Raw genomic sequence first — 24,395 nt, forward strand, 5'->3', positions numbered from 1 at the left:
AATAAATTGTAGTACGAAGGACTATCAAGAGGTTGGGGCCCAGGCCGCGGTATTGGGTGCGCCGCGTCGAGGGCCTCAGTGAAGGAGAGGCTTGGCGTTCAGGTCACAATCGTGACACATGTGGCCAGGGGTGCAACGGCTTTGGAATGACAATCATGCCCCGGCATGAAGTTGGATTCTCAACTGAGCGCGGGGACAACAACTGTTTGGCGGGGACAGGAACTGTGAGGTCGATAACTTTCGGCGACGGCATTGGAGGCTGCAGACTCGACTACGCCGGAAGAGGACAATATTATCGCCTCAAAGTTTCGGCCGATGCTCAATTGATCGACAGACGAATTCCATCGAGGCAATATCAATTCATTCTTTGCAATCCAACAGTCATCATCTCAATCCTCTCCAGCTACCTCCACAACTGAGTCTTTGACGAGTTGAGAAACTAGTCTCTTTCTATGCGATTCTAACCGACTGCCTGCTTGTCCTATCATGATCATCTTTCACTAGCTATCCAGCACTCATCTTTGCTGTCATCTGTAGGCCCCACTACGGCGTCTGTTGCCATGCAGGAACGGAAAAACGGTACAGCATGTCGGAGCTGCCGTCGACGAGGGCGCAAGTGCGATAGGAGTCTGCCGATGTGCCAGAGCTGTCAGCGTCGAGGGATTCTCTGCGAAGGCTATGTATTGCGCTGGACCGGGGTCGCCGCGCGTGGCCGGTTTGCGGGAAAGACGATCCCTCTCGAGAATCCTAGCGGAACCGTATCAAACGAGTCTGGTCCACTCAAGGGCGTAGACCACGGATATTTCACTTCCACTGACAGGCTGGCGAAGGCTCCAGTCATCCAGAAGTTCGGCTCCGCCGGTGATATCGAGGAAGAGTTGATCCAGTATTGTGAGAACTCCACAAAGACTATTTCACGAGGCGGATCGTCATTGACAGCTGATAGATGCCCATGAACTCAGTTCAGTCTTTTACCTTGGAGCAACACCGACTGAGAGCCCATATCTCTTACATGTTATCCCCTTGACTCGAGAGGTGCTCCCTCTTCGATATGCAGTGGCGGCGTCCGCTGCCTGCCATTTGGCTGCTCGCCGCCGGGACGATGTTCTGGAAACTCAAAGTCGCGAATTGCGACTGAAGGCAGTTAGCCTCTTGCGCTCCAGACTTGGAGACAAGAAATTGTCAACAGATTTTGGCACCCTGGCTAGCATAGTAATGATGGTACAGCTGGACGTATGTCAAACCTAGATCTCGACAGACGCCTTCTCCACTGACAAATTTTGCAGCTCTGCTCAGGCGACTGTGTCGAGTTTGACACGCATGTGCCGGCCGCTAAAGCCCTGGTCGAGCAGCATGGAGCTGACAAGACAAGCAGAAAGTTCTTCGAACAGAGGCTGGCGTGGTGAGGCTTGCTCAATCCATTCTAGGAAAACCCGCAGCTGATGTATCTTCCTCTGCAGGTTAGACATCCTACGGTCCACCACTTCTTCACGATTTCCGACGTTTTCATCCGCAGAGATCAAAAGCACAATCGACCAGTTTCGATCCGATCAAGGCCGAGAATGGGGATGTGACGTTTTCCCATGTCCGATTGACTTGTTCGAATACGTTGCAGACATCACAATGTTGTACAAGTTACAGTATACTTCTGCGGACACACCTTCCGCCAACACTGTCCGTCAAGCAACTCGGCTTGGACAACAGGTTAGAAACTGGCGGCCGTCAACTGCTTATTCCCCTCTGACTGCCCATGTCGTGAATGCCTGGCAGAGTGGGATCATCCTCTACGTGATGAGGTTGTTTCGCCTCCCAACGGACGACATATTTGACGTGGAGTGCTTGAAGAGTGCCATATTCGGCTATGCTAATAGCGTGCCAACGGCGAGCAGGTGGGGTTTCTCAATGTTGTGGCCTCTGTTCCAGGCAGGGCTCTATATGAACGATGAACAGATTGAACAGCGAGAATGGCTCAGACAGCGGTTGGAGATGATGTTTAGAGCAGTCGGCTGTAGACAGTTTGGAATTGCACTCGACACTTTGAATTTCGTCTGGGACAGCCACGAATACTATAACTCTATCACGGCAGGCGAACTTAAGGGGCCTCTCATGCTGTCGTGATTGGAAATCGAGGGACACCGATGGTTTGACCACGATCGCATCTACGATCTGCGCAGGTGAAGGCTATGTTAAGAAAACGCTGCCACCACCGCTTCCAGCTCTTGCAAAATGTCCGACTTGACATTGTCGGGCGCCCAACAGATGCTGACCGCGTTCCTGGTCAACTTTTCCATGTCCTCATTGGTGAAATTGCACATCTTCTTAGCGACCAACATGTTGTGGATCAGCCATGAGTCCTCCATGTACGCCGGATCGTCACTTGCAATTGAAACCGGGATACCGGCGTCGTATAAGACGCGTAAGCGTGGAAAGATCTCATCGAGCGGCTCATGCCTCATGTACGCCCACGGACAGATAGTCATGCCGAGTCCATTGCGGCGGATGAGCTCCACGAGCTCGGGCTTTTCTGCAGCGTTGATGCCGTGGTCGATCCGTTCGGCACCGGTGCCGCCCATAGTTGAGGCGACTTGGCGGATGTGGTCATGGGTGTCTTGCTGGCCGACGTCGCAGTGGCAGGTGAGGTGAAAGCCCTCGGCGCGAGCGCGGGAAAAGACTGCTTCGAACAAGGAGGGAGGACGCAAGTACTCGTCAGAGTCGAGGCCGATACCAACGATCATGTCGCGGTATGGGAGGGCAGCCTCCAAATGTTCCATGGCGGATTCCGGCGACATGTCACGCAGGAAGCACATGGTCCACTTCGACTTCACCTGTAGCTCTTTAGGCACGGCATTGCAGAAACAGACGGGATAGACTCACTTTGAGCCGCCTCTCGGCCTCGAGCTGGGCCTCCTTTAACCCTCCCATCATGGTTGCCCACGACACACCTCTCCTGGTGTGGCCCTGGGGGTCGAAAAAGGGCTCACAGTAACGCACATTCATGCTCGCGGCGTGCTCGAAGTAGTTCATGGCCAGGTCGTAAAAGTCCTGCTTGGTAACGAGGACCTCGAACCCATCGTAGTACGCTTCGAAAAATGTGAAGCGTTCCTCTGCGTGGTTGAATGAGTGGCCGGGTCGCGACACGATCAGTTCGTACGACGCCTCCAATTGCTCGAGGGTGTGGTAGACGGTTCCCGTTCGCTTGAGGCCGAGGGTCATACCATTGCGCTGCGCGAGCTTCCAGCGCAGTGAGGGCGTCAGTGTGCCTTCGATGTGGACGTGTAGTTCGACTTTGGGGAGTGCGGCGACGAATGTGTCGTTGCTGGCCAGGATGTCCCGTTTGATGGCCTGCCGCTCTGCGAGCGAGATGGATCTTAGGACGGACATGTCCTCAGCGACTCTGGGAGGGGACGGCGCAGAGATGTGCTCTCGTGTTAGCTGCAGAATTGTTACACCACTCTCAGCCTCGCATCTTCAACTCGAGCACAGGTGCGTGTCTTTTATACGCAGGTCGTTGCGCTCTTCAGCACGGTCACTGCGAGTATTGCGCGAAGGCAATATCCCATCTTCCTGCTCCATCGCCAAGGTCATCTCCGACACGAGTCTGTGTTATCGGAGGGGCCAGCGTCGCACGAGCTATGGACACCCGACCAACCTAAAGCGGCCATTTTTCGAGGATCTGAGGCGTACGCGTACATAGACCATCAGACGTTGAGATTCGCTATCTCGTGAAGAAGCGCCCGAAAGCTTAGGCAAAGCTTATGGCGCGGATAGAAGCCATATCCGGTATGGTGGGTCGACGCCGTCGACCCACTCACATACCTCTGGAGGCCAATGTGCTGACCCGTGGGCACTTTGGCAGCGCATTGCGGATGGCTGCCATGATACGATCATATGAGCTTCCTCGGGGAGGCAACCGGGGCTCGGTATCCAGCCAGACCTCGATACTCATCATTCTGGATCCCCTGTGACCGGCGGTCTCCGAGACTGTACATTTCAAGGAAAGAACTGTTATCAAAGGAGGCAACGTCAGCTCGTCCTATCCTTTGTATAAAACCAGACATTATGGGCGCTGTAGTTATCGTTTTCGACGGCGTTTGCACTGCCATATCAGCAGAGCACTTAGTCTGAAGCCGTATCTCCCAACTTGGTCTTGTTTGTCTTGCTGGCTTCTTATTTTTTTCCACCTCTCACTCAGACATGAACGATCCGGAGAAAGGGATGTCAACTGACACCTCGAAGGCCGTGGACCCTCCGCCTGTTGGCCTCGACGACGACCATGAGCAAGGTCTCGGCAAGGGCGAGCTCCAAGTCATCCGCATCCGCGATGGAAGCTCGCTCTTACGAAAGTTGCGCCAGGCCGAGGTCTGGATGGATCGCAAGTTGAGGATCGAGGGCATGGGCGCCGAACGAATCCCCGAGAATGAGCGAAAGCCCCCACGCGTCGTCAACGCAAGTCACCTCTATATCCCATTGACGAGCTACTTGAAGAATCCGTACTGATGAATTGTTGTCCAGATGATGCTCTTTTGGTTCTCCATGTTGATGTCGCCTGGCCTGTTGACCATGGGCATTCTCGGGCCTATCTTTGGGCTCTCGGTGAACGAGTCCATCATCCTCAGTGTGTTTGCCTCGTGCATTGGCTCCGTCATTCCTGCCTTCACTGCCACGCTCTGTGCACCGCTTGGTCTCCGGCAGATCGCGGCGTCACGCTACGCCTTTGGTATCTGGGGCTCCAAGTTCTGCGGCCTGCTCAACATCATCGTCAACATCGGCTTCGGCACCATCAACTGTATTGTGGCCGGGCAATTGTTGAGTGCGGTCAGCGGCGGCTCGTTGACCATCGTCGTCGGCATCGTCGTCGTGTGTGTCGGATCCTTTGTCATCTCATTCTTCGGGTTCCGTTTGATCCAAAAATATGAGTCTGTCGCGTGGTTCCTGATTTTCATCTTTCTCTGTGTCGAGTTTGGCCAGTCGGCCAAATACTTTTCACCCACGCCCGGCTTGTCCTACGTCTCGGGCTCGGATCGCACAGGAGCGGGCCTGACGTACTTCGCCATCGTCTTTGGAGAGGCAGCCGCGTGGTGTTCGATGACCGGGGACTATTATGTTCATTACCCACCGGACGTTAACAAGTGGTTGGTGTTTGGTATGACGTGGATGGGCCTGGCGCTACCGACCATCTTCGTTCTCATTCTCGGTAACTATTATGGCGGCATTGTGAACACAAATGAGACGCTGTCGCAAGTTTACGACGACGGTGGCATTGGCGCCTTGATTCTCGCGACCATGGAGCCGTCAGGCTGGGCCAAATTTGTGTGCGTCATGTACGCACTCTCGTTTCGTAGGTCGCACGTGCGTGTCATAGGGAAGTTGGGAATTCTGATAGCTAACACAATCCGTCTTCCACAGTGGCCAATCTAACCGCCATCATCTATTCTTCGTCGCTTTCCATCCAGCTCTGGGGCAAGCATTTCCTCGCAGTGCCGCGTTTTGTGTGGAACACGCTGCTCACAGCCATTGCCCTGGGCCTCGCCTGGGGCGGTCGAGACCATCTCGAGACAATCCTGAACAACTTCTTGTCGCTCCTGGGGTACTGGACCATCTGCTTTGGCGGCGTCCTTGCCATCGAGGCGTTCTGGTTCCGTCCTCGCCTCGGAGGATACGACAAGGAGGGGTGGCAGGATCAGTCACGCATGCCCTTGGGGTTGGCTGGATGCAGCAGTCTGGCTCTGGGGATTGGAGTCAGCTTTTTGGGCATGGATCAGACCTGGGTAAGTTTGTCTAACTCGAGAGAATTCGGAAAAGGTTTTGTTGCTGTTGGATGTCGTGACTGACAACACACAATCTGCAGTATGTCGGCCCGGTCGCGAAGCTGATTGGGTCCGGTGGTGACCTTGGGAACGAATTTACGCTGGTTGCCGTGGCTCTGAGCTATCCGATATTACGACAGCTGGAGATCAAACATTTTGGCCGGTAGACGAACGTGCCTTGGCTGAAGCACAAGAGGTCATACCAAGTCCTTGGATGCAAAAGGCGTCATATCACTGTAGATATGGACACCGTCGAGTTGTTGAATAACGAGATTGTCAAGAAGAGGGCTTCTTCTGCCTTGCAATATCATTTCAGCTATGCTGAGAGGGGTTCCTATCGTGGAATATCACCATTTACGGGAGCACAGACTGAAAAGCCTTGGTCTCTCAGCAAGGGCGGCAGACGATGCATTATCCATCAGCTCAAACAGCAAACAAATTAGGAAGATCACTCTTGAGGTTCAGTACCGCTGATTATTTTGCCAGTATGCATGCATACGGCCAAAAGCCGAAGCGCAGACATCCCAGCCAAGCGTCAATCGCCATCTGGCACAAAAGAATTCCCCTGGATAATCAAACAATGATTACCGTTACTTTCTCAGGCGTGTCGTGCTCTTCGATCTTGCCGTACTCGCTATTAATGTATTCGTCATCAGGTCCTGTGAGCCGATTCCACAACCTTATGTCCTCGAAGGACACCACGCCGATGCGTTCATACAACTGACGGTTATGTTTAACCGCCACCGGACGAAGCACCAGACAAGTGACGGCGTGATATCCACGGCGATAGTCTCCTTGAGAAACAGCCGATATCGCGAGGCAAAGTACTTGGGTGCCCTCTTCTATGTGAAGCCCACTGTCTGCGACCGAATAATCCCAGTCGTTGTAGACGACGTCGGAGGGAAAGACATCTTTTGGTCTGCTCCTCTTGGGCCCCTCTTCTGGAGACAAGCCGACGTCAAACTTGGGTCCCTCGGCTCTTTCGCGATTGTGTCGACTTTTCGGAGCCTTCTGCAAGACGCCGTAAAGAGCATACGACCTGATCGTGAGGTCACCGCCTCTTATTTCGCCGAACGGGTCATAGACGTGGTCAACGTCCGCTTCGACAAACTCCATGATCGAGTGAAGGTAGACCACCTTGTGGCGTTGCATGCTTGTCTGGTACTTCCACGCAACAGGCACGTTGAGTGAAGCCCAACTCCACGATGGGGCACGGCATTCCGACGATGTCGAGGGTACACGGCCGTTGAGAGCACCAGGCTCACGCCAGCCTTCCTCATAGATCCAAAGCAGGTCAGTCGCCAGGTTATCCTGCCATAAACCGGCGAGGTATCTGCTGTTTGTCAACTTCCCAAATTGCCGCGCCACACCACCCAGAGCCGGGAAGATATCGGAGGGGTACGTCAATTTCAGATGACTGTAATTTGAAACCGTCGACTGCCACATGTCGTAGACCAGGTCGGTCTTGGTGAACCACGGGTGAGTAGTTTCTGGCTCTTCACCTCGCCGCACACATTCCAGCAAGTATTTTGTCCAGTATACGTTATCGCGCATCTGCACGATGCCCCGTGAAGGGTGCAAGCGACCACACTCGCACCATTGGCTACAGCGGCATTCCCACGCCAGTTCATTCGGGAAAACGTGTAGCAAGCGTGCTGAGAGGAGGCGCTCCTGGTACACCCAGGCCCGTTGAACGAGGGGGAGCCTAGACTCCTTACGAGACTTCCCACCGAGGAACATCCAGGACGACGATTCTTCTTGCACAGTCTCAAGGAAATGGTGTTGGATAGCATGACGAACATGAACCACGTACTTGGTCTGTTGCCATAAGGGTATTCTCATCCAGGAGTCACGAGCTGCAGGCAGGGAACACTCGATACGGCGGCTCTTGTAATCGCTCGACGTCGAGGAGAAGATACCTTTTGTCCCATCTGAAGCCGATGTGGCCGCCAGTGTGAGATATGAATGGTTGAATATGGAAGCCATCTGTGCAGCTTCCCTCTGCCAATCCAAAGGGTCATCTTGAACGATACACTGAGGCAATCAGGTCAGTGAAGTAGTTTTCAATGTGAACCCCGCGGCACTCAGGTTGGGGACCCACTCACCAAAGAGTCGATCCAAAGATATCTCACACCAAGCCTTCGAGTGATGTCTATGGCGTGCTGAAATGTCTTGGACAACTTGTCATGAGGAATACACTGAAGATGCGTCGCTTTGTTGGCTTTGACAGTCTTGTACGGCGTGGTGTTTTCGTCTTCTTTCGAACCCCAACAGTGGCTCAGACACATATACCGGCCTGTTCCCGTGAGTGACTCGACCAGTCTGACCGCCGACTCGGTATCGGTGGACGTGTTGCCAACGTCAACAAGTCGAGTAGGAAATTCAAAATCCTGGTGAGATCCGCAGAGCCATGATTCGTGCGTGTTGCATTTTTCAAGCCATTGCTTGATCAACGCGATGCTGGCGTCAGATCCAATGTCCCCAGACGAGTCTTTGCTTACACGAAACATGCGCGACAAATGAGCCTGATCTAGCAAGCATGCTGTTAGTTATAATTTGTTACAGGGCAACTCTCCCCATTGTTCAAAGCCCTTCCTTTGGCGACAGGGAGCTTACCTGGAGAGATAAATATGTCCATCACAGGCTCTAGCTTATGGATGGTGTGTACGACTGCACCTTCATCGGACATCACTCTAATGGGCTCGGTGTCCCACAGCAAATACACCTTGGATTCTTCCCGGTCAAAGTCAAATCGAATATCTTGGTCTTGAGTCGAGACAGGGACTTGGATTTCTGACGGCCTCGAGGCTAGAAAGCCCGAGATAGCCTGGTGGAGGATACTGCAGATGGGGCATCCTTCCTTCACGGCAGACTTTGCAAGATCTCCTATGGGGCGATAGTCCTTTTGCGTTGTAAACATTGTGTGGCTGCAGCAAACTTTGCAGCCTTGCAAGAACCGAATGTCAACATCGGTCCCAAAGTTGACATCGGTCGTCACCCATTTGTGAGGCGAATCTGGGTAAACCGACCCTGGGCGATGCGGCTCAACAAGGGTCTCTATTCTGGCCTTGCGCCGCCGCGAAAAAACTCGCTGAAGAAGACCTTGCATTTTCTGATTCGTAGACTTTGCGAGGATCCAAGACTCCACGATTGAGATAGAGTCACAATGACAGCCGGATGTTTGGGCGTAGCAGAGTTGCTCAGGCTGAAACTGAGGGGAAGAGAGACAACGAAGCCCTAACTAGTGTGCTTGGCTTAGCCTTTGGCTGGTGAGGCTGAATACGAGGCTGAATTCCCATGATGCTCTCTTCCTTGCGGTCGGAAACGAATCGTGCTCCGGTCGATTGCGGTGATCTTACTCGCCCGCTCCTATTCCTCATCCCATACGGACTCAACTCTATCCAAACACCCCAAGCCTGCTGAGCCCATAATGCTTTCTGGAATTTACACTAACTTATGTCTGACCAGGCGGCGGATCTCGTCTTGGTATCTCGAATACTGGCCGGCACTCGGCATAACTTCCATTGCTCTTCCTACTGAACTTTACCCAATGGGGCCATCCGACCGCGTGGTAGGCGTCTCTCCGAACTTTGCTGCCCGCAGCGCTGAGCTATAGGGAGGCACAGGAAAGGATGTGATCAAATTGCAAGCCACGTCAAGGATCTATCGAGAATATTCCCACTAGAAGTGGCTGACTTCATGTTGATGGATTCCCGAAGCACCGATTGACATTTGCAAGAGGATTTGGGACCTTGCACCGGCCCGCACAAGCCTCCCCCTTTTCGAGAATGTGGGGTCCTGGCAGCTCAGGGGCAGCAGCCTTGCTCCTCCACACTCAGTCCACAACTATGGTATGGCATCATGGAGACGAGTTGTTTAGTCGTCGTTCTGACCGACTCAGAGCGCAGAGGACGAACATACAATGAAGGTCGAGTTATGCTTGTCCATGACATCGGCTTGAACGGGAATCTACCAAGAGATGAGGTAGGTGTCGATGTCGCATCAGCTGAGACGGCGTTGACTTGGAGGCTTTGCAAGCAAAATGGTCGAAACAGACAGATCAGGCAGTCTCCCCGCAACTGTATTCAATGCGTGATTGATATAGCCCGGTGCAGAAGTCGCATGCATCATCCATGGCCACTTAATGGAGCTATGTGGGTGGTCAAAGAGTGACGGTGGTCAGTTCTGGCACTATGTGTGTGAAATTCGTACAAATGCTGGACCAGGTGGCAAAGTCTCTCGAGCTTGGACCGGATGCAGTACTGACCCATAAGAATTGTGAGAAGACTGAAGAGTCGGACTGCAGGCAAGTGAGAGACCCCAAATTGGCTAGGTAGATGAAGGGAGTTGAAGAGAAGCGCCGAATGCTTAGTATGGCACTTGGACACGTCTGGGAGACCATGCTCTCGAGGAGAATGGGCTGTTCACGTGCTGTTGGTCACTCCATGACAGGGATACTCGTGGACGGCGGTGAATATACTAGAGCTCCAGGTACTTTCACGTCCAGCGACCCAGTCACGCGAGAATCAATGACTCATCGCTTGCAGAACACGTTTGAACCAGTTCAATGGAGCGCTCGAGAATGAATGGTGTTTCGCAAGAGCCGGGCAGGCGAGTTAGCGTTCAATTGGTTGGTTTCAAACACTGGGTCTCACTAATCAGAATGAGATGCAGGGTATTCGAACAGTGGTTATTCAACAGCCGTACACGCGGAAGCTTTGCGCTGTGACCATTGAGGTAGATACCAGCCATGGAAGCTATGAGAAACGCAGAGCCAGTCATTAGAGCTGAGTGCCGGTGCCGGCAAGCTCTCATTCAAGAACGAAATAGCAGTACGCGCCCTGGATTGGGTAGTGACAGCACAACTCGGCGGCCACCAGAGCCTTCACCGAGACTAAGTTAGGAACTGCATGATATCAAATGATGCATTGGGAAAGTTATGAGTTTTGGTCGGATACTCTTCTTGAGGAGAATATACTGTATTGTTTTGGATTCAATTCCTGAAGGCTACATGCAACTCGGTCAATAAGAGTCAACCCCTTATTGATGATCCAACATCCAAGATTAACCAGGAGACCGTAGTCGCTGATCTTGAGCCGCATGATCATGTGTAACATCGACGGCTGTTAACGTAGCACAGAAGCAAACGCTGCCTGTCTCAGCTATTCACCTTTAGATTGAGACAGACGGGTACAAATAGCGCCTGTTCCCTCGCAATCTGCCTGGTTTCTGTCCGCTCGAACATTTACACATATATATATTACCGCGTCAAGGTTATGAACTCCGAGGGAGACACATTTCGCGCGCTTCGACTGGCCTGGATCGATCTCACCAGCCCGCAGAGAGAAGCGATTATCAAAAAGACGGACCCTCATTATCTCCAGGGCTTCCCTCAGTGGGTCGCCTATGTAACCGGCACCCAAATCACCAGCTCAGAAGCCCAAAACAGACTTAAACGAGACCTCACAAACGCGCGTTTTTCCGCCCTCGCGGACACATTATGCCGGTACTCGTGGGGCCGCGCCAATTACACCAGCACCGGTTGGGGAAACCTGATATCGGCGTCCATGCCATCATGGACCACGTTCTTTCTCAATAACTGCTTCGATGCACACCATAGTGTGTTTCAGACAGCGAATGTGTTCCTGGTTACAGACCAAGTACTGGCAGGGCAATGGTGATCGGCGTCACTCAAGCATTTATGTCTCCCGCAGGCAGTATAGCAATTATAGGATACGTTGGTGACAAGGAATTTTGGAAGGATCCAACCATTTGCGAAGTTGCAAGGCATATAATCACACTTCTTTGGGCCTATTTTACGGCGGGCATCCTGAATACTTTCTTGGACGCCTACTGAGCGTCTCGATGGAAATAAGGACGTGCATTCAAGGCCGACAATTACTCTCCATCCCCTTCCGCCATACCGGTTCGACCGAGAGATATGGGACAAAGCATACCTACGTTCCGAGTCAGCGCCTTCCACAATACAGAAGTACTTCAAGGCACTCGGCGTCGCGAACCCCAATCTCTGCGTGGTCCCCAAAGAAATATGCTCCCGAGACGAAAGCAGAATTGAAAGATCATCACGGCTTTGCCATGGCCACCACCGCAGTCAAGAAGGCGAAAGCCAACGGCTTCATGAGCCTGGTGACAACGTCACAAAGCGGCGCCTTCGATCAAACAAGCACTGCTCGGGACGCACCACCCGATCTGTCTGAGACGGACCTTGGGCAGTATCTCACCGACACGGGTGCGGAGTGGCACTGCACCACTGTGGTTCTTCAACGGCATACAGTAAGCTCTCACGACCCGACACCCTGGTGGTGTGCTCTGACTGGATGACTCGAGATTACTGACCTTGTATAGCAATAAATCATCATGTCCCCCCAGGCCTTTGCTTCGTGTCCCCTTGCAACCGGGGCAGTGATGACCCCAGCAGAATCAGAATTTGGACTGGGTGTTTGCTCTTACCGTCTTATCTCAGTCGCCTTTTCATCTCTTGCTGTTCTTGCTTCACTTGTTGTGTTTGTTGGCCTTGAGAAGAGGTTGTCGGCTTGCAAATCAGTGGACACAATGATGACCTATTCGACCGGAAGTGTACTTCGTGCTACATGAAAGGATCACGTTGTCCGCTTGTCAGTAACCGCAAGTCCACCAAGTCCTGTCCACAGAAAATTTTGACACACGCTTCTCCTCCCCACACAATCCGTGGTCGAGAGGACAGACCGCAGAATCCCACCTCGACCGACTATGTCGAGGCGGCGGAGGAGAGTGGCTCTAACGTCAATCGGGGTGACGACCATCCGCGCGAGTGTACGCTCATGATCCAGAACCTCGGCATGAGCACGCCCCTGAAGGTGACGGTGCTGGAGTGTGATACACCAGAAGAGAAGAAGGCTGTGGTGTGCGCGCTGGTCACTCTGACACAGACACTGGCACAGGATATCACACTCAACTCAGGTGTCAAGCGTCGACCCGAGCCGGATGGAGATCCGCGGAAGCGGGTTCACATGCATACCGGTCAACCAGCAGCCAGTTCAGAATCTGGACCAACCTCGACGGCTCTCGGATGCCCACCGCACACGCCAGGAGTCGAGTGATGCGCGGCCGGCCCCGGTGGTGTGAACAGTATCTTCACCCTCATATATCACTCTCTTGTCTGAGCCATGTTCACTGACCTTGTCCAGTCGACAAGTCGTCTCTTCGTAAGCGAAAGCTACAACAATAGAGGACTTTGGCTGGAATGACTTGCCCGACAGCTGATGAGAGCACACGACGTGGTTTTCAAGGTGTTGGCCACATCAGCCTCGAACGCGTCTACAGATGTCCTGGCCATACGCCTTGGTTCCAGTATCCAGCAAGAAAAGCTGGAGGGGCAATACGTTGTACTTGTCTTTTCAGTCAGCACGGAAATCGCCAGTCAACGGCCTTCTCTCGTTTGCGCAAGCTCGAAAGAAATTGGAGAAAATATTCCCGCGCGACGACCCAAAGTCCGCCTCTGGGGTGGTGTGGACCGGCTACGAGACGCTGGCTCAGCCTGGTGACCACCAACGAGACCGAGGTCGCCAAGATCTCAGCCTCGTCTTCCGCAACATTAAAAGGTATGTCTCGTCGCCTGCATTTCCCCGTCCATGGAATGGATCCATCCCGGGCCTCGTTGTCAGGGTTGGCTGCATCCACTCCATAGACGCCCCCTCGCCTCCCTGTTCCCGCTGACCTTTGCCACAGATGACGACCCTGCAGCCGGCGGGTCAAGGAGACCAGTCAACCTCACTGACCTGTCACTCCTGACAGGACAGTCCATCGAGAAGATCACTGCCAAGGCGCGGCAGCTCCAGAAGGTGCGGGACCTGGCCGTGACGATGCATCAGGGGCACCCCACCGCCAACGAGGACGAGGATGACGAGGAGGCCGCAGATGCTGCGCTCGCAACGGCCGACACTCAAGATTATGTTGTATGGACTTCATATTTCGTAGGCCTATTTCACCGAGTCATCTCCTATGAGGCCCATCAGCTCAAGAACTGCCGCACTCGGCGCGCCGTAGCAGTTGACAAGATACTCGCCGCAAAGAAGTGGCTAGTGACAGCACGGTCTTGATCAACCGGGTCTCCGACCTTCTCGGATTCCTTTTTCAGCTTTGGGACCCAGCGTGGAAGGCGGACCTCGAGCTCCTCGACAACTTCTCGCCTTCAGACCCGCTCTCTGGCTACCGGCTAGCCAGCAAAGAGGACTGGCCTGTAACCCTGCAGAACTACGCCCGGAAATATGGCAAGTGGACCTTGTGGATACTGGACCCCGCCGTCTTCGCGACGCTGATGAACCCGAGACAGATGCAGCTACGAGTAAACATGGAGGTAGAAAGAAGAACGCCAAAAGAGCCAGCCTCCAAGGACTTTTCCCTCAGAGCACGGCACCTGAAACTACTGCCACGATCAACGCAACAAGCAAAGTCAGCACACTACCAGGGAACCGTGTCTGCATTGTTACTGAAGCCACACCTCAATCCTTACCAGATCACACCGAAGTTCAATCATCTACCTATTCGACATGCCCATCGAACTACACGAAGAATCCTTACTTTCCTAGAATCACAAGGTGCTATTTACTACCTTTTAGACCAGCTCCAAAGTTCACCCAACCATTGAACAATACCCAGATAAAGCAAAAACTTGCACTATTACGAACTCTTTGGAACGACCCAAAGAAGACTTGGTCGGTCGATCTCGAGTTCGCTTCAATTGTCAACACCATTATCTTAGTGGTAATCATCATTATTGTTGATCTTTCTGCCACTGTGATACTCTCAACTACAATCAATTAGGGACTGAGTAGAGAGAGATTGTTGCTTGAAGCAACAGAACGCCACAGCCGCCATGTATCCCTACAAGGATTATTCGAAAAGCATTATCGGCGTGTACTAACTTAGACGCGTGGTTGAGGCGAGAGGTGTTCCGGAGAAGCCTGCCTCCTGTGCCGCCCCCGATCAACAGCATGCACCGAGAGATGTTCCACGAGATTGGCGAAGTAGAGCGACCGTTGCGAGGAAGGAAAGGGTGCCCTGCGAGTGAATCCCATCTCCTGGCTCGTGCCACATGATTGATGACAGCCCTGTGCAGGCACCTGATGCTTCCCCTCTGCTCCTGTTATAGTATAAACTATCAATGGTTTCTATATGCCCATTACCTTCTAAAGGCCAAGGGAAAAGCAGTTTAGTTTCAATTTCAACTGGGTCTTTCACGCGACCATTACCCTTCGGACATCTCGATAGTCACTCAACGGACAAGGACAAGGCTCTTTTGAAGCTTGTGGAACGGACCAAATAATGTCGACGACTTCGTTGATGCTACTGTATGGTTGCAGTACATGGCAACCAGCGCTGACGATGATTAGCTGGACGATGCTCTGACTTGGTGACGGATGGAGACTCCACCATGCCTCGGCAAGGATTTATCAACATTTTCCTTTCCTCTTAGTTCAAACACTACATGATGCGAGGCCGCATGTCTTGAGGCCCATTGAGGGGGATGTTGTCACGATTCTGAGCTGGCCTCAGGTGCCTTTGGAGGCTCCGTTGACAACCTCTGAACATCATGCCAACCAGCTGACACTTAGTTACTACTTAAGCATTTCTACCTTGACATGGCGAGAAGCCGTCCTCCTCACGATAAAGGTATCAAGCCAGTTTTAGACGGAACAGTAGCGAGCTCTTCCATAAATGAAAGAGCAAGTTCCGTTGTCATACACAGCGCCAACATGGACTTATGTTTATAAGAAGTCGAAAGGGAACGTAGAGATATTTTGTACTTTTAGCCGCACCAGTCCCCACGCCCGGGGTATAGCTGCAGACCCACTCCTCGTACTCGTATTGCGACAACGGTATTCAGTAAGGCTGCAAGCCCACCCCCGCTGGTGTCCACCTAAAAGGCTACTGTGAGTATTGTATACGTACGGGGAGTACGAATGCCTGACGTACCCGTGCTGTCCGGCGCGTAGTGCCCTTGCATGCGACCCTATCTCGCTCCGAAATTCTCCATCCTTGTAGTTGCTTTGGCGCACCCTTCGTTGGAGATGTTCTCTCTTGTGGTGAGGGGTTTGTTTCGTTGCAATGATACTCCGAACCTCTTCCGTGCCCCTCGATTTCTGTGTCGAAGCCTTTTATTTGTGTATCGTTGTCCATTTGTACTTGTGTTCTGTAGATAATCAGATCTTGTTGTGGCTGCTGTCTGCGTTCCTCTTATAGACCCACAGGCCAAATAGCACCGGCAACGACCCAACATGGCTCCCAAGCGTCCCAACTTCCTCATCATCGTCGCGGACGACATGGGGTTCTCGGACGCTGGGTGCTTTGGCTCCGAGATCCGCACCCCCAACATCGATAAGCTGGCAAAGGATGGAATACGCCTCACCGGCTTCCATGCCGCCGCGGCTTGTTCGCCGACGAGGGCGATGATATTGACCGGGACAGACCACCACATCGCAGGCTTGGGGAACCTCATCGAATGGACGGATTTCTCAGGTCAGAACTTCCCCAAGGGAAGCAAGTATTCCACGGCGCCTCAGAGAGGTATGCCAGGGTACGAGGGGTACTTGAACTCCCGGGTCGCCTCGCTGCCCGAAGTGTTGAAAGACGGAGGATATCACACCGTCATGAGCGGCAAGTGGCATCTCGGTCTGACGAAAGAACGAAGCCCACAGGCTCGTGGATTCGACCGCAGTTTGGCACTTCTCCCGGCCTGCTCCAACCACTACGACTGGAGGCCAGAAGCCGATTTTCCCAAGTTCCTCGAGAAGAGCGTGATTGCCCTTCACATGGAAGATGATCACTATGTCAAGGAGCTTCCGGAGGATTGGTACTCGAGCAACGGCTACGGTGACCGCATGCTGAAATACTTGAAGGAATGGAAAGAAGACAAAGAGTTGTCGGAAAAGCCCTTTTTTGCATACTATCCTTTCTCTGCACCACACTGGCCACTACAGGCGCCTAAGGAGTATATCGACCACTACAGGGGTGTATATAAAGATGGCCCAGAGGCGCTTCGTCAACAACGGCTCAAGAAGCTTATAGAGCTAGGCATGATCCCAAAGGACGTCCGACCCCACCCGGTCGTTGCAGACGAGGTTCAGGGTTGGGATGAGATGGACGACTTCCACAAGAAGGCCTCGTGCACTGCCATGGAGGCGTACGCCGGCATGGTCGAATGCCTAGACCACAACATTGGCCGTGTGACAGACTATCTGGAGTCAATCGGAGAACTGGACAACACTTATATCATGTTCTTTTCTGACAACGGTGCCGAGGGTGCAGCATACGAAGCGTATCCGATGGTGGCGGGTGAGCTCATGGCCCATATCGGCAAGTACTATAATAATTCGCTGGAGAATGTTGGCAATAAGGACAGCTTTGTGTGGTATGGGCCTCGATGGGCTCAGGCAGCCACTGCACCTAGCAGATTGTACAAGGCGTACACAACCGAGGGAGGTGTCCGGGTACCATGTGTTATCCGTTACCCGCCCATTCATCAAGGGCACAAAGGTGAAATCACTGAGACATTTGCTACTGTGATGGACATTGCGCCAACACTGCTGTCCTTGGCCGGAATCAAGCATCCCTCGCCCGAGTTCAATGGACGGAAGATCGTCCCAATGCGAGGCAAAGATATGGTGCCGTGGCTGAGAGGGGAGCAACAACTGATCCATGATCCTGGCGAGGCGTTCGGCTGGGAACTGTGCGGCCGTGCAGCGATCCGCAAGGGTCAGTGGAAGGCGGATTTTATTCCATTTCCAAAAGGGACTTCTGCCTGGCAATTATATGACTTGTCCAAAGATCCAGGGGAGACGGAGGATCTGGCGACAGAGCACCCCGAGATTTTGGAGGAGCTGCTCGCCTTGTGGGAGACTTACTGTGAGGAGACAGGTGTGGTGCCGTTGCAACCAGAACTTGGTGCTCGCTTCCACGAAGCCGTTGAGGCACAGATGAAAGAAGGCGAGTGGATCGAGTATGAGTATTGGAAGCCTGGTGCTCTGGAAGAGAGCAATCGTAGTCAACATGTCCGGCAGATTGCCAAAGTCGCCGATCCAAGATTAAAGGAGACCACGGGAGGGCAACCTGTAAATATAGCGTAGATGCTAGAAAATTGCATGAAGACGACTCCGACAGAGTCAAAGGGAGAATAAGAATACGCTTCTGGCGATCTTTCCACTGCTGCCCGGGATGTTAGGATATGTCGAAGCCACCCAAATACTCCGCCGTATCAACTTCTACGGCGGTTGAATAATTTCGGACATGCAATTCACGACAACCACCTGCACAGATCCATGTCAGTCATTGGACTCATATCAAACTGTCAATTGCAAACATTCCAAGCTTAAACGCCTCTCACTTCGTATTCTTCTACATATTGACCTCTACTAGGTTTGAGCTATCCTGATTAACCCATCCTCGTCATGTCAGACCCTCCGCCACGAAGAAGACGATCGTCTTTCGCTTACGATCCAGCACGAGACACATTCAAAGAGATTCCTGACACGAGGATTGAAGAAGCTATTGTTGAGGAAGACTCGGAACAACCAAGAAAGAGGAGGAGATCAAATTCACCGGAGAGACCGCCTCAGAGTGAGCTTAAGACAGATTCGGTCCCATGCACGTCCCCCAATTCGCAGAAGCAGAGTTTGCCCATGTCGTCCTCAAAGCGCGAAGAACAGTCTACCGCGTCTCCAGTGAATGGAGGCGTGCATGCTAAACCCGCTCCGAGAACCCCTGCGGATCTACCCCGTATACCACGCAAAGCAAGAGAGGAAGGAGAAGTCCCCAGGTCTCGACCTCCGCCTTCTGCATTTAGTCGACGCTCTGAACCAGAGGACCGAAGAACCAGATATCGATCGCGATCTCCTCGACGTCGGTCCCCGTCAGATCTGTATCGTCGTCGCTCGCCGGCCCGAGAACGACGGAAATCCCCCTCTCCCATTCGAGACTCCCCTCCTCGTGAGTTCATCCGCCCTGGCGGAGCTCGAGGTCGAGGGCGCAATGTCCTAGCCGAACAACAGCGATTAGCTGCCGAACGGGAGGCAAAAAGTGCTGGTCAGGCGCATCAGACCAATAGAGGTGTTCAAGAAGTGTCGAATCAATTCTACAACGCTCGACCAGAGTGGGTTAAAGAGCGTGGCCGTGACTGGAGAAGAAACGAATCACAAATCAAAGGGTTGCGCAGCTTCAACAATTGGGTCAAGTCGTGTCTGATACAAAGATTCAGTCCTGTTGAAAAGCAAGAAGTTGAGGAACTGGGATGGGGAGAAGAAGCAAAGGAGCCAGAAGAGCAAAAGCCGCTGCTAGTTCTTGATATAGGATGTGGCAAAGGAGGAGATCTCGGGAAGTGGCAACTCGCTCCTCAGGTTGTTGGCCTTTACGTGGGCCTGGACCCTGCGGAGACCAGCATCTCTCAAGCACGCGAACGGTACCAGGGGATGAGACGTGGACGCAAACCCATCTTCGACGCGTTCTTTCTCCCACAGGACTGCTTTGGTGCTTGGATTGGTGATGTCGCGATCGTACGAGAAGTCGGAATCGACCCGAATGCTGGCAATGGACAGCCGAGTCGTTGGGGTGGTGGCGGTTTCGACGTTGTTACAGCCATGTTCACGATGCACTATGCTTTCGAGTCGGAAGAGAAAGTGAAAATGATGCTTAGAAATGTTGCCGGCTCACTCAAAAAGGGCGGACGGTTCATCGGTGTGGTCCCGAACAGTGACGTCGCTGCCGAGCATATCCGAGCCTGGTTCGCGGAGAAAGGAAAGAATGCAGACAAATCCAACGGACAAAACGGCGTGCACAAAGAAGATGGCGAGGCAGAAGATGATGATGGTCCCTCTTGGGGAAATTCCATCTACAAGGTCAGATTTCCCATGGACCCTGCTCGACCACTCAATCCTGACGGATCGTTTCGGCCACCTTTTTCGTGGAAATATACCTACTGGATGGCTGAGGCTGTGGACGTGCCTGAGTTTGTGGTGCCTTGGGAAGCATTCCGCGCTATCGCAGAGTCGTACAACCTCGAGCAGAGATATCGGAAGCCATTCCTTGACATCTGGGATGCGGAACAAGGAAATAGAGAGATGATGGCACTGGCTTCCCGGATGGGTGTCACCAGGTATGAAGGTGGAGATCTCCTTCTGAGCCCAGAGGAGAAGGAAGCTGTGGGATTCTATCACGCCTTTTGCTTCGTAAAGGTTTAGTGTATAAGGACTGGTGCTTATTGACGAAGACGGAAGGCAGCAAGGAATCACAAAAGACACGAGATCGATATTCTCTGGGCTGGGCTTGCTTTGTTGCCAAGCTGATGAGTGCTTCGGCTAACGATCAGGTTTTATTATCGATACTCAAGATCAATCATTCTCAGCACAACTCGACACCGAAAAATGTTGCTGAGTGGCGACGAAACCAGTACTTAATGTCTACCTATCTACCGTGAAGCAGAACCTTCGGCTCAGGAATACAAAAAGAGGTCCATTCGCGTCGCTATTCTCAACTCGCTCATCTCTCGTACCAGCCTTCTCATCTACACTGACGCGTGGAAAGCGTGTTCTACGTCTTGCCTGGCCAAGGCTAGTATAGTATCTGTGCACGTTGGCGAAGAACAGGGGCCGACAGCCGTTGCTATCGCTATCCCCACGTGACCGCGGTTTTCGGTCGAGCGAGGCTCTGAGAGTCAACCAAATTAAAAGTACCATAATACAATCTCTTTCCTGGTCATTCCGGACTTCTTGAGGACCATATTGTAATTTCCTGCAGCGTCTTGGTGACTGTACTGGGCTGGGATCTGACACTTTTGACATGAGCTCATGGAAAAGCACGGCCGTGTCGGAGCCGCGCGATCCCCACACGTCGCGTGTATAGGGGCAATCAAGATCTGGGCGCATAGGTATGCTGGGCTTCAAAATGCCCTGTCCTGCCGCACGGCAGGTGGCAAGATGTGAGTTCATGAGACTACGGTTACTGTTGTCACCACCCTGAAAGGCACGACTCATCGTTGTTTGGGCTGCTTTGCTTTGAATCCGGTCCACCATGCGGACGAACAGCATATATGCTGCGGTAGTCGCAGCGCTCTTCGCAGCGCTCTCATCAGCATCTTCAGCTGCGACTGATGGCACCGAAGAAGAGTGTCAAATTACCACGGATCTAGTGTATGACTGGGATCACGTCTATTTCGGTCAAGAAGCAGTACCGGGTCCAGATAATGGTATCCCATGGACGATGCCCGCACCCCCTGGCATCAACCCTATGCCCGGTCATGCTACCGATGGCGGCGATGATAGCAAGCCGAAGACGCAATCTGTATCAGACGACGAAACTATCACGCTGACCACAACTTGGACGGAGCCCTGCTCGACAGGATTTACCACAATGACGACGACCCTCACCACCACCCACTGTGGTTGCACCGAAACTCCTGTGCCCACCATTTCCATGAAGATTGTCACTATTACACCATTACCTGGGTGGCCTTTTAGCGAGCTTGTTACCTGTACGATCCCAGTACCTCCAACTACGTCCGCCTATACAGGAACATCTTCGTCTTCACGTCATCCCTGGACCACTGGCACGCACTCTACTCCATATGGCAGCAGTTCCTCTTCAGTTGCTCCCCCTAGCAGCCACGGATGGCCTAGTTCATCATCCAGCGGACACCCTGTCTCGACCTCATCCGGAGCTACAACCTCGAGCAGCAGCTCCGTAGGGCCAATATCAGGCTCTACAAGCACAAGCACGACCCCCTCGAGCGCCAGCACGATTACCTCTATCCCAAGCTCACTTTCTTCAAGTACAAGCACAACCTCAACAAGTTACGCCCCTGAACCTACCGGCGTTCGCAATGTAGCTTACTACGTGAACTGGGCGATATACGCGAGGAATTTCACCGTGCAAGACTTGCAGACGCAGTTCTTGACCCACATTCTCTACGCTTTCGCCAAAGTCGATGCCGCTTCGGGGACTGTCCTCCTCAGCGACACATGGGCAGATACCGACAAGCCATGGCCTGGCGATGACACTACTGCCCCGGGCCCGAACCTCTTCGGCAACCTCAAGCAACTGTACCTGCGCAAAAAGCAAAATCGTAACCTAAAGACATTGCTTTCCATCGGAGGCTGGTCGTTTTCTCCCAGTTTTGCCTCCGCAGCCAGCACCGAGCAGGGTCGGCAAAACTTTGCCAACAGTGCCGTGGCGCTGGTCCAGGACTTGGGCTTCGACGGCATCGACATTGACTGGGAGTATCCGTCGGACGCCACGCAAGCGGCCAACTTCGTGTCTCTGCTCAAGACTCTCCGAGCGGCGCTCGACGCGTCGTCCACAAAGAACAACCAGACGCGATTTTTGATCTCGGTTGCCGTCTCCGCCGGTGCTGACAAGTACAACGTGCTCGACGTGCCCGGGATGGACACGTCTCTCGACTTCTGGAATCTGATGGCCTACGACTTCATCGTGTCCGACTACAATGTCACCGCCTTCCAAGACAACCTGTACCCGTCGATCGCACATCCCCTTTCCACCCCGTTCAACGCCAACGACGCCGTCGACGCCTACCTCGACAAAGGCGTCGATCGGTCCCGACTGGTTCTCGGAATGCCGCTGTACGGTCGGTCGTTTCTCAACTCGACCGGTCCAGGGTCGCCGTGCCTCCCTGATCCAAATGGCTCCTGGGAACCCGGGGTGTGGGATTACAAGGTTCTTCCCAAAGCTGGCGCATCAGAGTTCTTCGATCCCCGTGCCATTGCCTCGTACAGCTTCGACAACGCCACGGGAAACTTCATCACGTACGATACCCTCGAGACCGTCAGGCTATACAAGGCGGGATACGTCCTGAACAAGGGTCTGGGAGGTGGTATGTGGTGGGAAACCAGCGCCGACAGACCTATCGGGCAGGGGTCTCTGATCGAGACTTTTGCGCGTGAATTTATCCCGCTTGACGTCATGCAAGTGGTCGAGAACGAGTTGTCATATCCTGAGAGTAAATATGCCAATTTGAAGGCTGGAATGGAGGAGTGAACTCGATGGGCGTGTTACTACCCGATTCTCTAGACCTAGATCTAGATTCTTATATATATGACCTGGATGTTCTAAAACTCCTTGAGTATATTAAGCCCTTTTTGATTGTAGATTCAACCATTCTTCTCGGTCAAGCCATGCAGATGGTGCACCAAGCACACTCACAGTTAAGCAAGCAAGTATCCAATAGACGCCCTGTAGTAAAGGTTTTACAGCGGTCTCTTGAACACTCTTCTTTGGCTTGACCTACCTGGCACCTACACCTGTAAGGGACACTGCATAGAAGGAGCTTGGTGCTTGCTGTAACAGGTATTTCCGAGCTTCGTGAGCGACATTGGAGGAGCCATCCACTATTCCAGGCGGTACTGTAGCCTTGTCGTCTACCTCCAAAGTGTGTCTGCAGTCCTGATGTGCCAGCGACGGTACCCGTAAAATTCCGGAAGGGGAAGACTCCACCAGCTGAGAGTTTGGGACCCACCAGGCCATACCTCAGATTATGGTTCACCATGAGTAAAGTTTTCAGTCTCTGGAATGCCACCGTTGGCACAGCCTATAGACGAATACTGGGTGTCGGATGGGTAGCCCGTGCCTGACTAAGGAAAGTAAAACTTCAAAATCCTTTCGAGGCCACTAGGCTCAAGGGTGATAACCTCTGGATATCAGCGGATGAGATGGGCCTCGTCACGTCCAGCGCAGGCAGCGTGTCCACCGGGCCACAAATGACATTAAGAATAGACCTCAAGCAGAGATGGAGAGCGAATGAGGACCTTGTGGGAGATTCCTTCATGGGCGTGTATAAATTCGTCTCGCATCCCTATCATTTACGTATACCGCATGCTTGTTCAAGGCTCTCTACACAACCACAAGAACACCACCACCACCACCACCACCCGCCATCACCATCACAATAAAGCTTCTTGTGCAACAAGCATCCATCCATCCCAGTCGGACACACCCTTCCCACTAACGTAAGTTCTCACTATGACTCCCCTGGTGACCAATGTTATTCGTATCTTGTGATGCTTGGGTGGTCCACTAGAATGCTAACACAGTGTACAGTAAACCAACCAAACTACACGTCAAGATGCGTTTCAGTGTTCTTGTCATCGTCGCTCCCTTCGTGGCGACCACCATCGCCATCCCCATCACTACTGCCGCCGCTGACAACGGCAACGACCATGGACACAACGTCACCTTGAGCAATGACGGCGCCCCAACAGTCGTCTTGGACCATGTCGTCCTTCAGCCTGACATTCCAGTCGAGATTCTCACGGAGGAGTTCGTCAAGGACTCTACTGCGGTCATGGTCCCAGTCGAGAAACGCGGGGTCAAAGGAATAGCTCTCTTTTTTCGTGCGATTTTCTGTTTTTTCGGTTTGAGTTTCGGTGAGAAATGTGAGACCAAGAAAACAGCACAGCATGTGTAGATCGATGTGCACGTGTGGATGGGGAAGTGTACACAATATAGTCATGTAGATATCCGGTGTGTTCACTCATGCATGCATGGATATGAATCATGTGTGTATTCCATTCGGTGTGTTGGAGTTGG

General features: G+C 52.8%; 10 protein-coding genes across 10 annotated transcripts; 8 read left to right on the top strand and 2 right to left on the bottom strand.

Moving 5' to 3' along the window:
* Positions 1-635: 635 nt before the first annotated feature.
* PV08_07346 (uncharacterized protein) lies at positions 636-2,118 on the top strand (the record flags this gene model as incomplete). Its single annotated transcript, XM_016381676.1, has 4 exons — positions 636-891; positions 947-1,233; positions 1,287-1,402; positions 1,461-2,118. The coding sequence occupies 4 exons, from the start codon at positions 636-638 to the stop codon at positions 2,116-2,118; spliced, it is 1,317 nt and encodes a 438-aa protein (XP_016234778.1).
* A 68-nt stretch (positions 2,119-2,186) lies between these two features.
* On the bottom strand, positions 2,187-3,381 carry PV08_07347 (adenosine deaminase; the record flags this gene model as incomplete). The annotated part of the gene is made up of 2 exons (XM_016381677.1): positions 2,187-2,825; positions 2,875-3,381. 2 exons carry the CDS (start codon positions 3,379-3,381, stop codon positions 2,187-2,189), a joined length of 1,146 nt encoding a protein of 381 aa, XP_016234779.1.
* Positions 3,382-4,194: 813 nt separating this feature from the next.
* Positions 4,195-5,974, top strand: PV08_07348 (uncharacterized protein; the record flags this gene model as incomplete). The annotated part of the gene is made up of 4 exons (XM_016381678.1): positions 4,195-4,437; positions 4,513-5,338; positions 5,407-5,768; positions 5,849-5,974. The coding sequence occupies 4 exons, from the start codon at positions 4,195-4,197 to the stop codon at positions 5,972-5,974; spliced, it is 1,557 nt and encodes a 518-aa protein (XP_016234780.1).
* A 406-nt stretch (positions 5,975-6,380) lies between these two features.
* On the bottom strand, positions 6,381-8,727 carry PV08_07349 (uncharacterized protein; the record flags this gene model as incomplete). Its single annotated transcript, XM_016381679.1, has 3 exons — positions 6,381-7,841; positions 7,913-8,337; positions 8,424-8,727. The coding sequence occupies 3 exons, from the start codon at positions 8,725-8,727 to the stop codon at positions 6,381-6,383; spliced, it is 2,190 nt and encodes a 729-aa protein (XP_016234781.1).
* A 3,176-nt stretch (positions 8,728-11,903) lies between these two features.
* Positions 11,904-12,907, top strand: PV08_07350 (uncharacterized protein; the record flags this gene model as incomplete). The annotated part of the gene is made up of 2 exons (XM_016381680.1): positions 11,904-12,101; positions 12,479-12,907. 2 exons carry the CDS (start codon positions 11,904-11,906, stop codon positions 12,905-12,907), a joined length of 627 nt encoding a protein of 208 aa, XP_016234782.1.
* Positions 12,908-13,130: 223 nt separating this feature from the next.
* On the top strand, positions 13,131-14,454 carry PV08_07351 (uncharacterized protein; the record flags this gene model as incomplete). The annotated part of the gene is made up of 3 exons (XM_016381681.1): positions 13,131-13,408; positions 13,495-13,888; positions 13,945-14,454. 3 exons carry the CDS (start codon positions 13,131-13,133, stop codon positions 14,452-14,454), a joined length of 1,182 nt encoding a protein of 393 aa, XP_016234783.1.
* A 1,630-nt stretch (positions 14,455-16,084) lies between these two features.
* Positions 16,085-17,932, top strand: PV08_07352 (uncharacterized protein; the record flags this gene model as incomplete). The annotated part of the gene is made up of 1 exon (XM_016381682.1): positions 16,085-17,932. The coding sequence occupies one exon, from the start codon at positions 16,085-16,087 to the stop codon at positions 17,930-17,932; it is 1,848 nt and encodes a 615-aa protein (XP_016234784.1).
* A 321-nt stretch (positions 17,933-18,253) lies between these two features.
* PV08_07353 (uncharacterized protein) lies at positions 18,254-20,038 on the top strand (the record flags this gene model as incomplete). Its single annotated transcript, XM_016381683.1, has 1 exon — positions 18,254-20,038. The coding sequence occupies one exon, from the start codon at positions 18,254-18,256 to the stop codon at positions 20,036-20,038; it is 1,785 nt and encodes a 594-aa protein (XP_016234785.1).
* Positions 20,039-20,867: 829 nt separating this feature from the next.
* On the top strand, positions 20,868-22,847 carry PV08_07354 (uncharacterized protein; the record flags this gene model as incomplete). Its single annotated transcript, XM_016381684.1, has 1 exon — positions 20,868-22,847. The coding sequence occupies one exon, from the start codon at positions 20,868-20,870 to the stop codon at positions 22,845-22,847; it is 1,980 nt and encodes a 659-aa protein (XP_016234786.1).
* Positions 22,848-23,931: 1,084 nt separating this feature from the next.
* PV08_07355 (uncharacterized protein) lies at positions 23,932-24,273 on the top strand (the record flags this gene model as incomplete). The annotated part of the gene is made up of 1 exon (XM_016381685.1): positions 23,932-24,273. The coding sequence occupies one exon, from the start codon at positions 23,932-23,934 to the stop codon at positions 24,271-24,273; it is 342 nt and encodes a 113-aa protein (XP_016234787.1).
* Between the last annotated feature and the right edge of the window lie 122 nt (positions 24,274-24,395).

Source organism: Exophiala spinifera (genome assembly GCF_000836115.1).
Source record: "Exophiala spinifera strain CBS 89968 unplaced genomic scaffold supercont1.5, whole genome shotgun sequence".
Taxonomy (NCBI): Eukaryota; Fungi; Ascomycota; class Eurotiomycetes; order Chaetothyriales; family Herpotrichiellaceae; genus Exophiala; species Exophiala spinifera.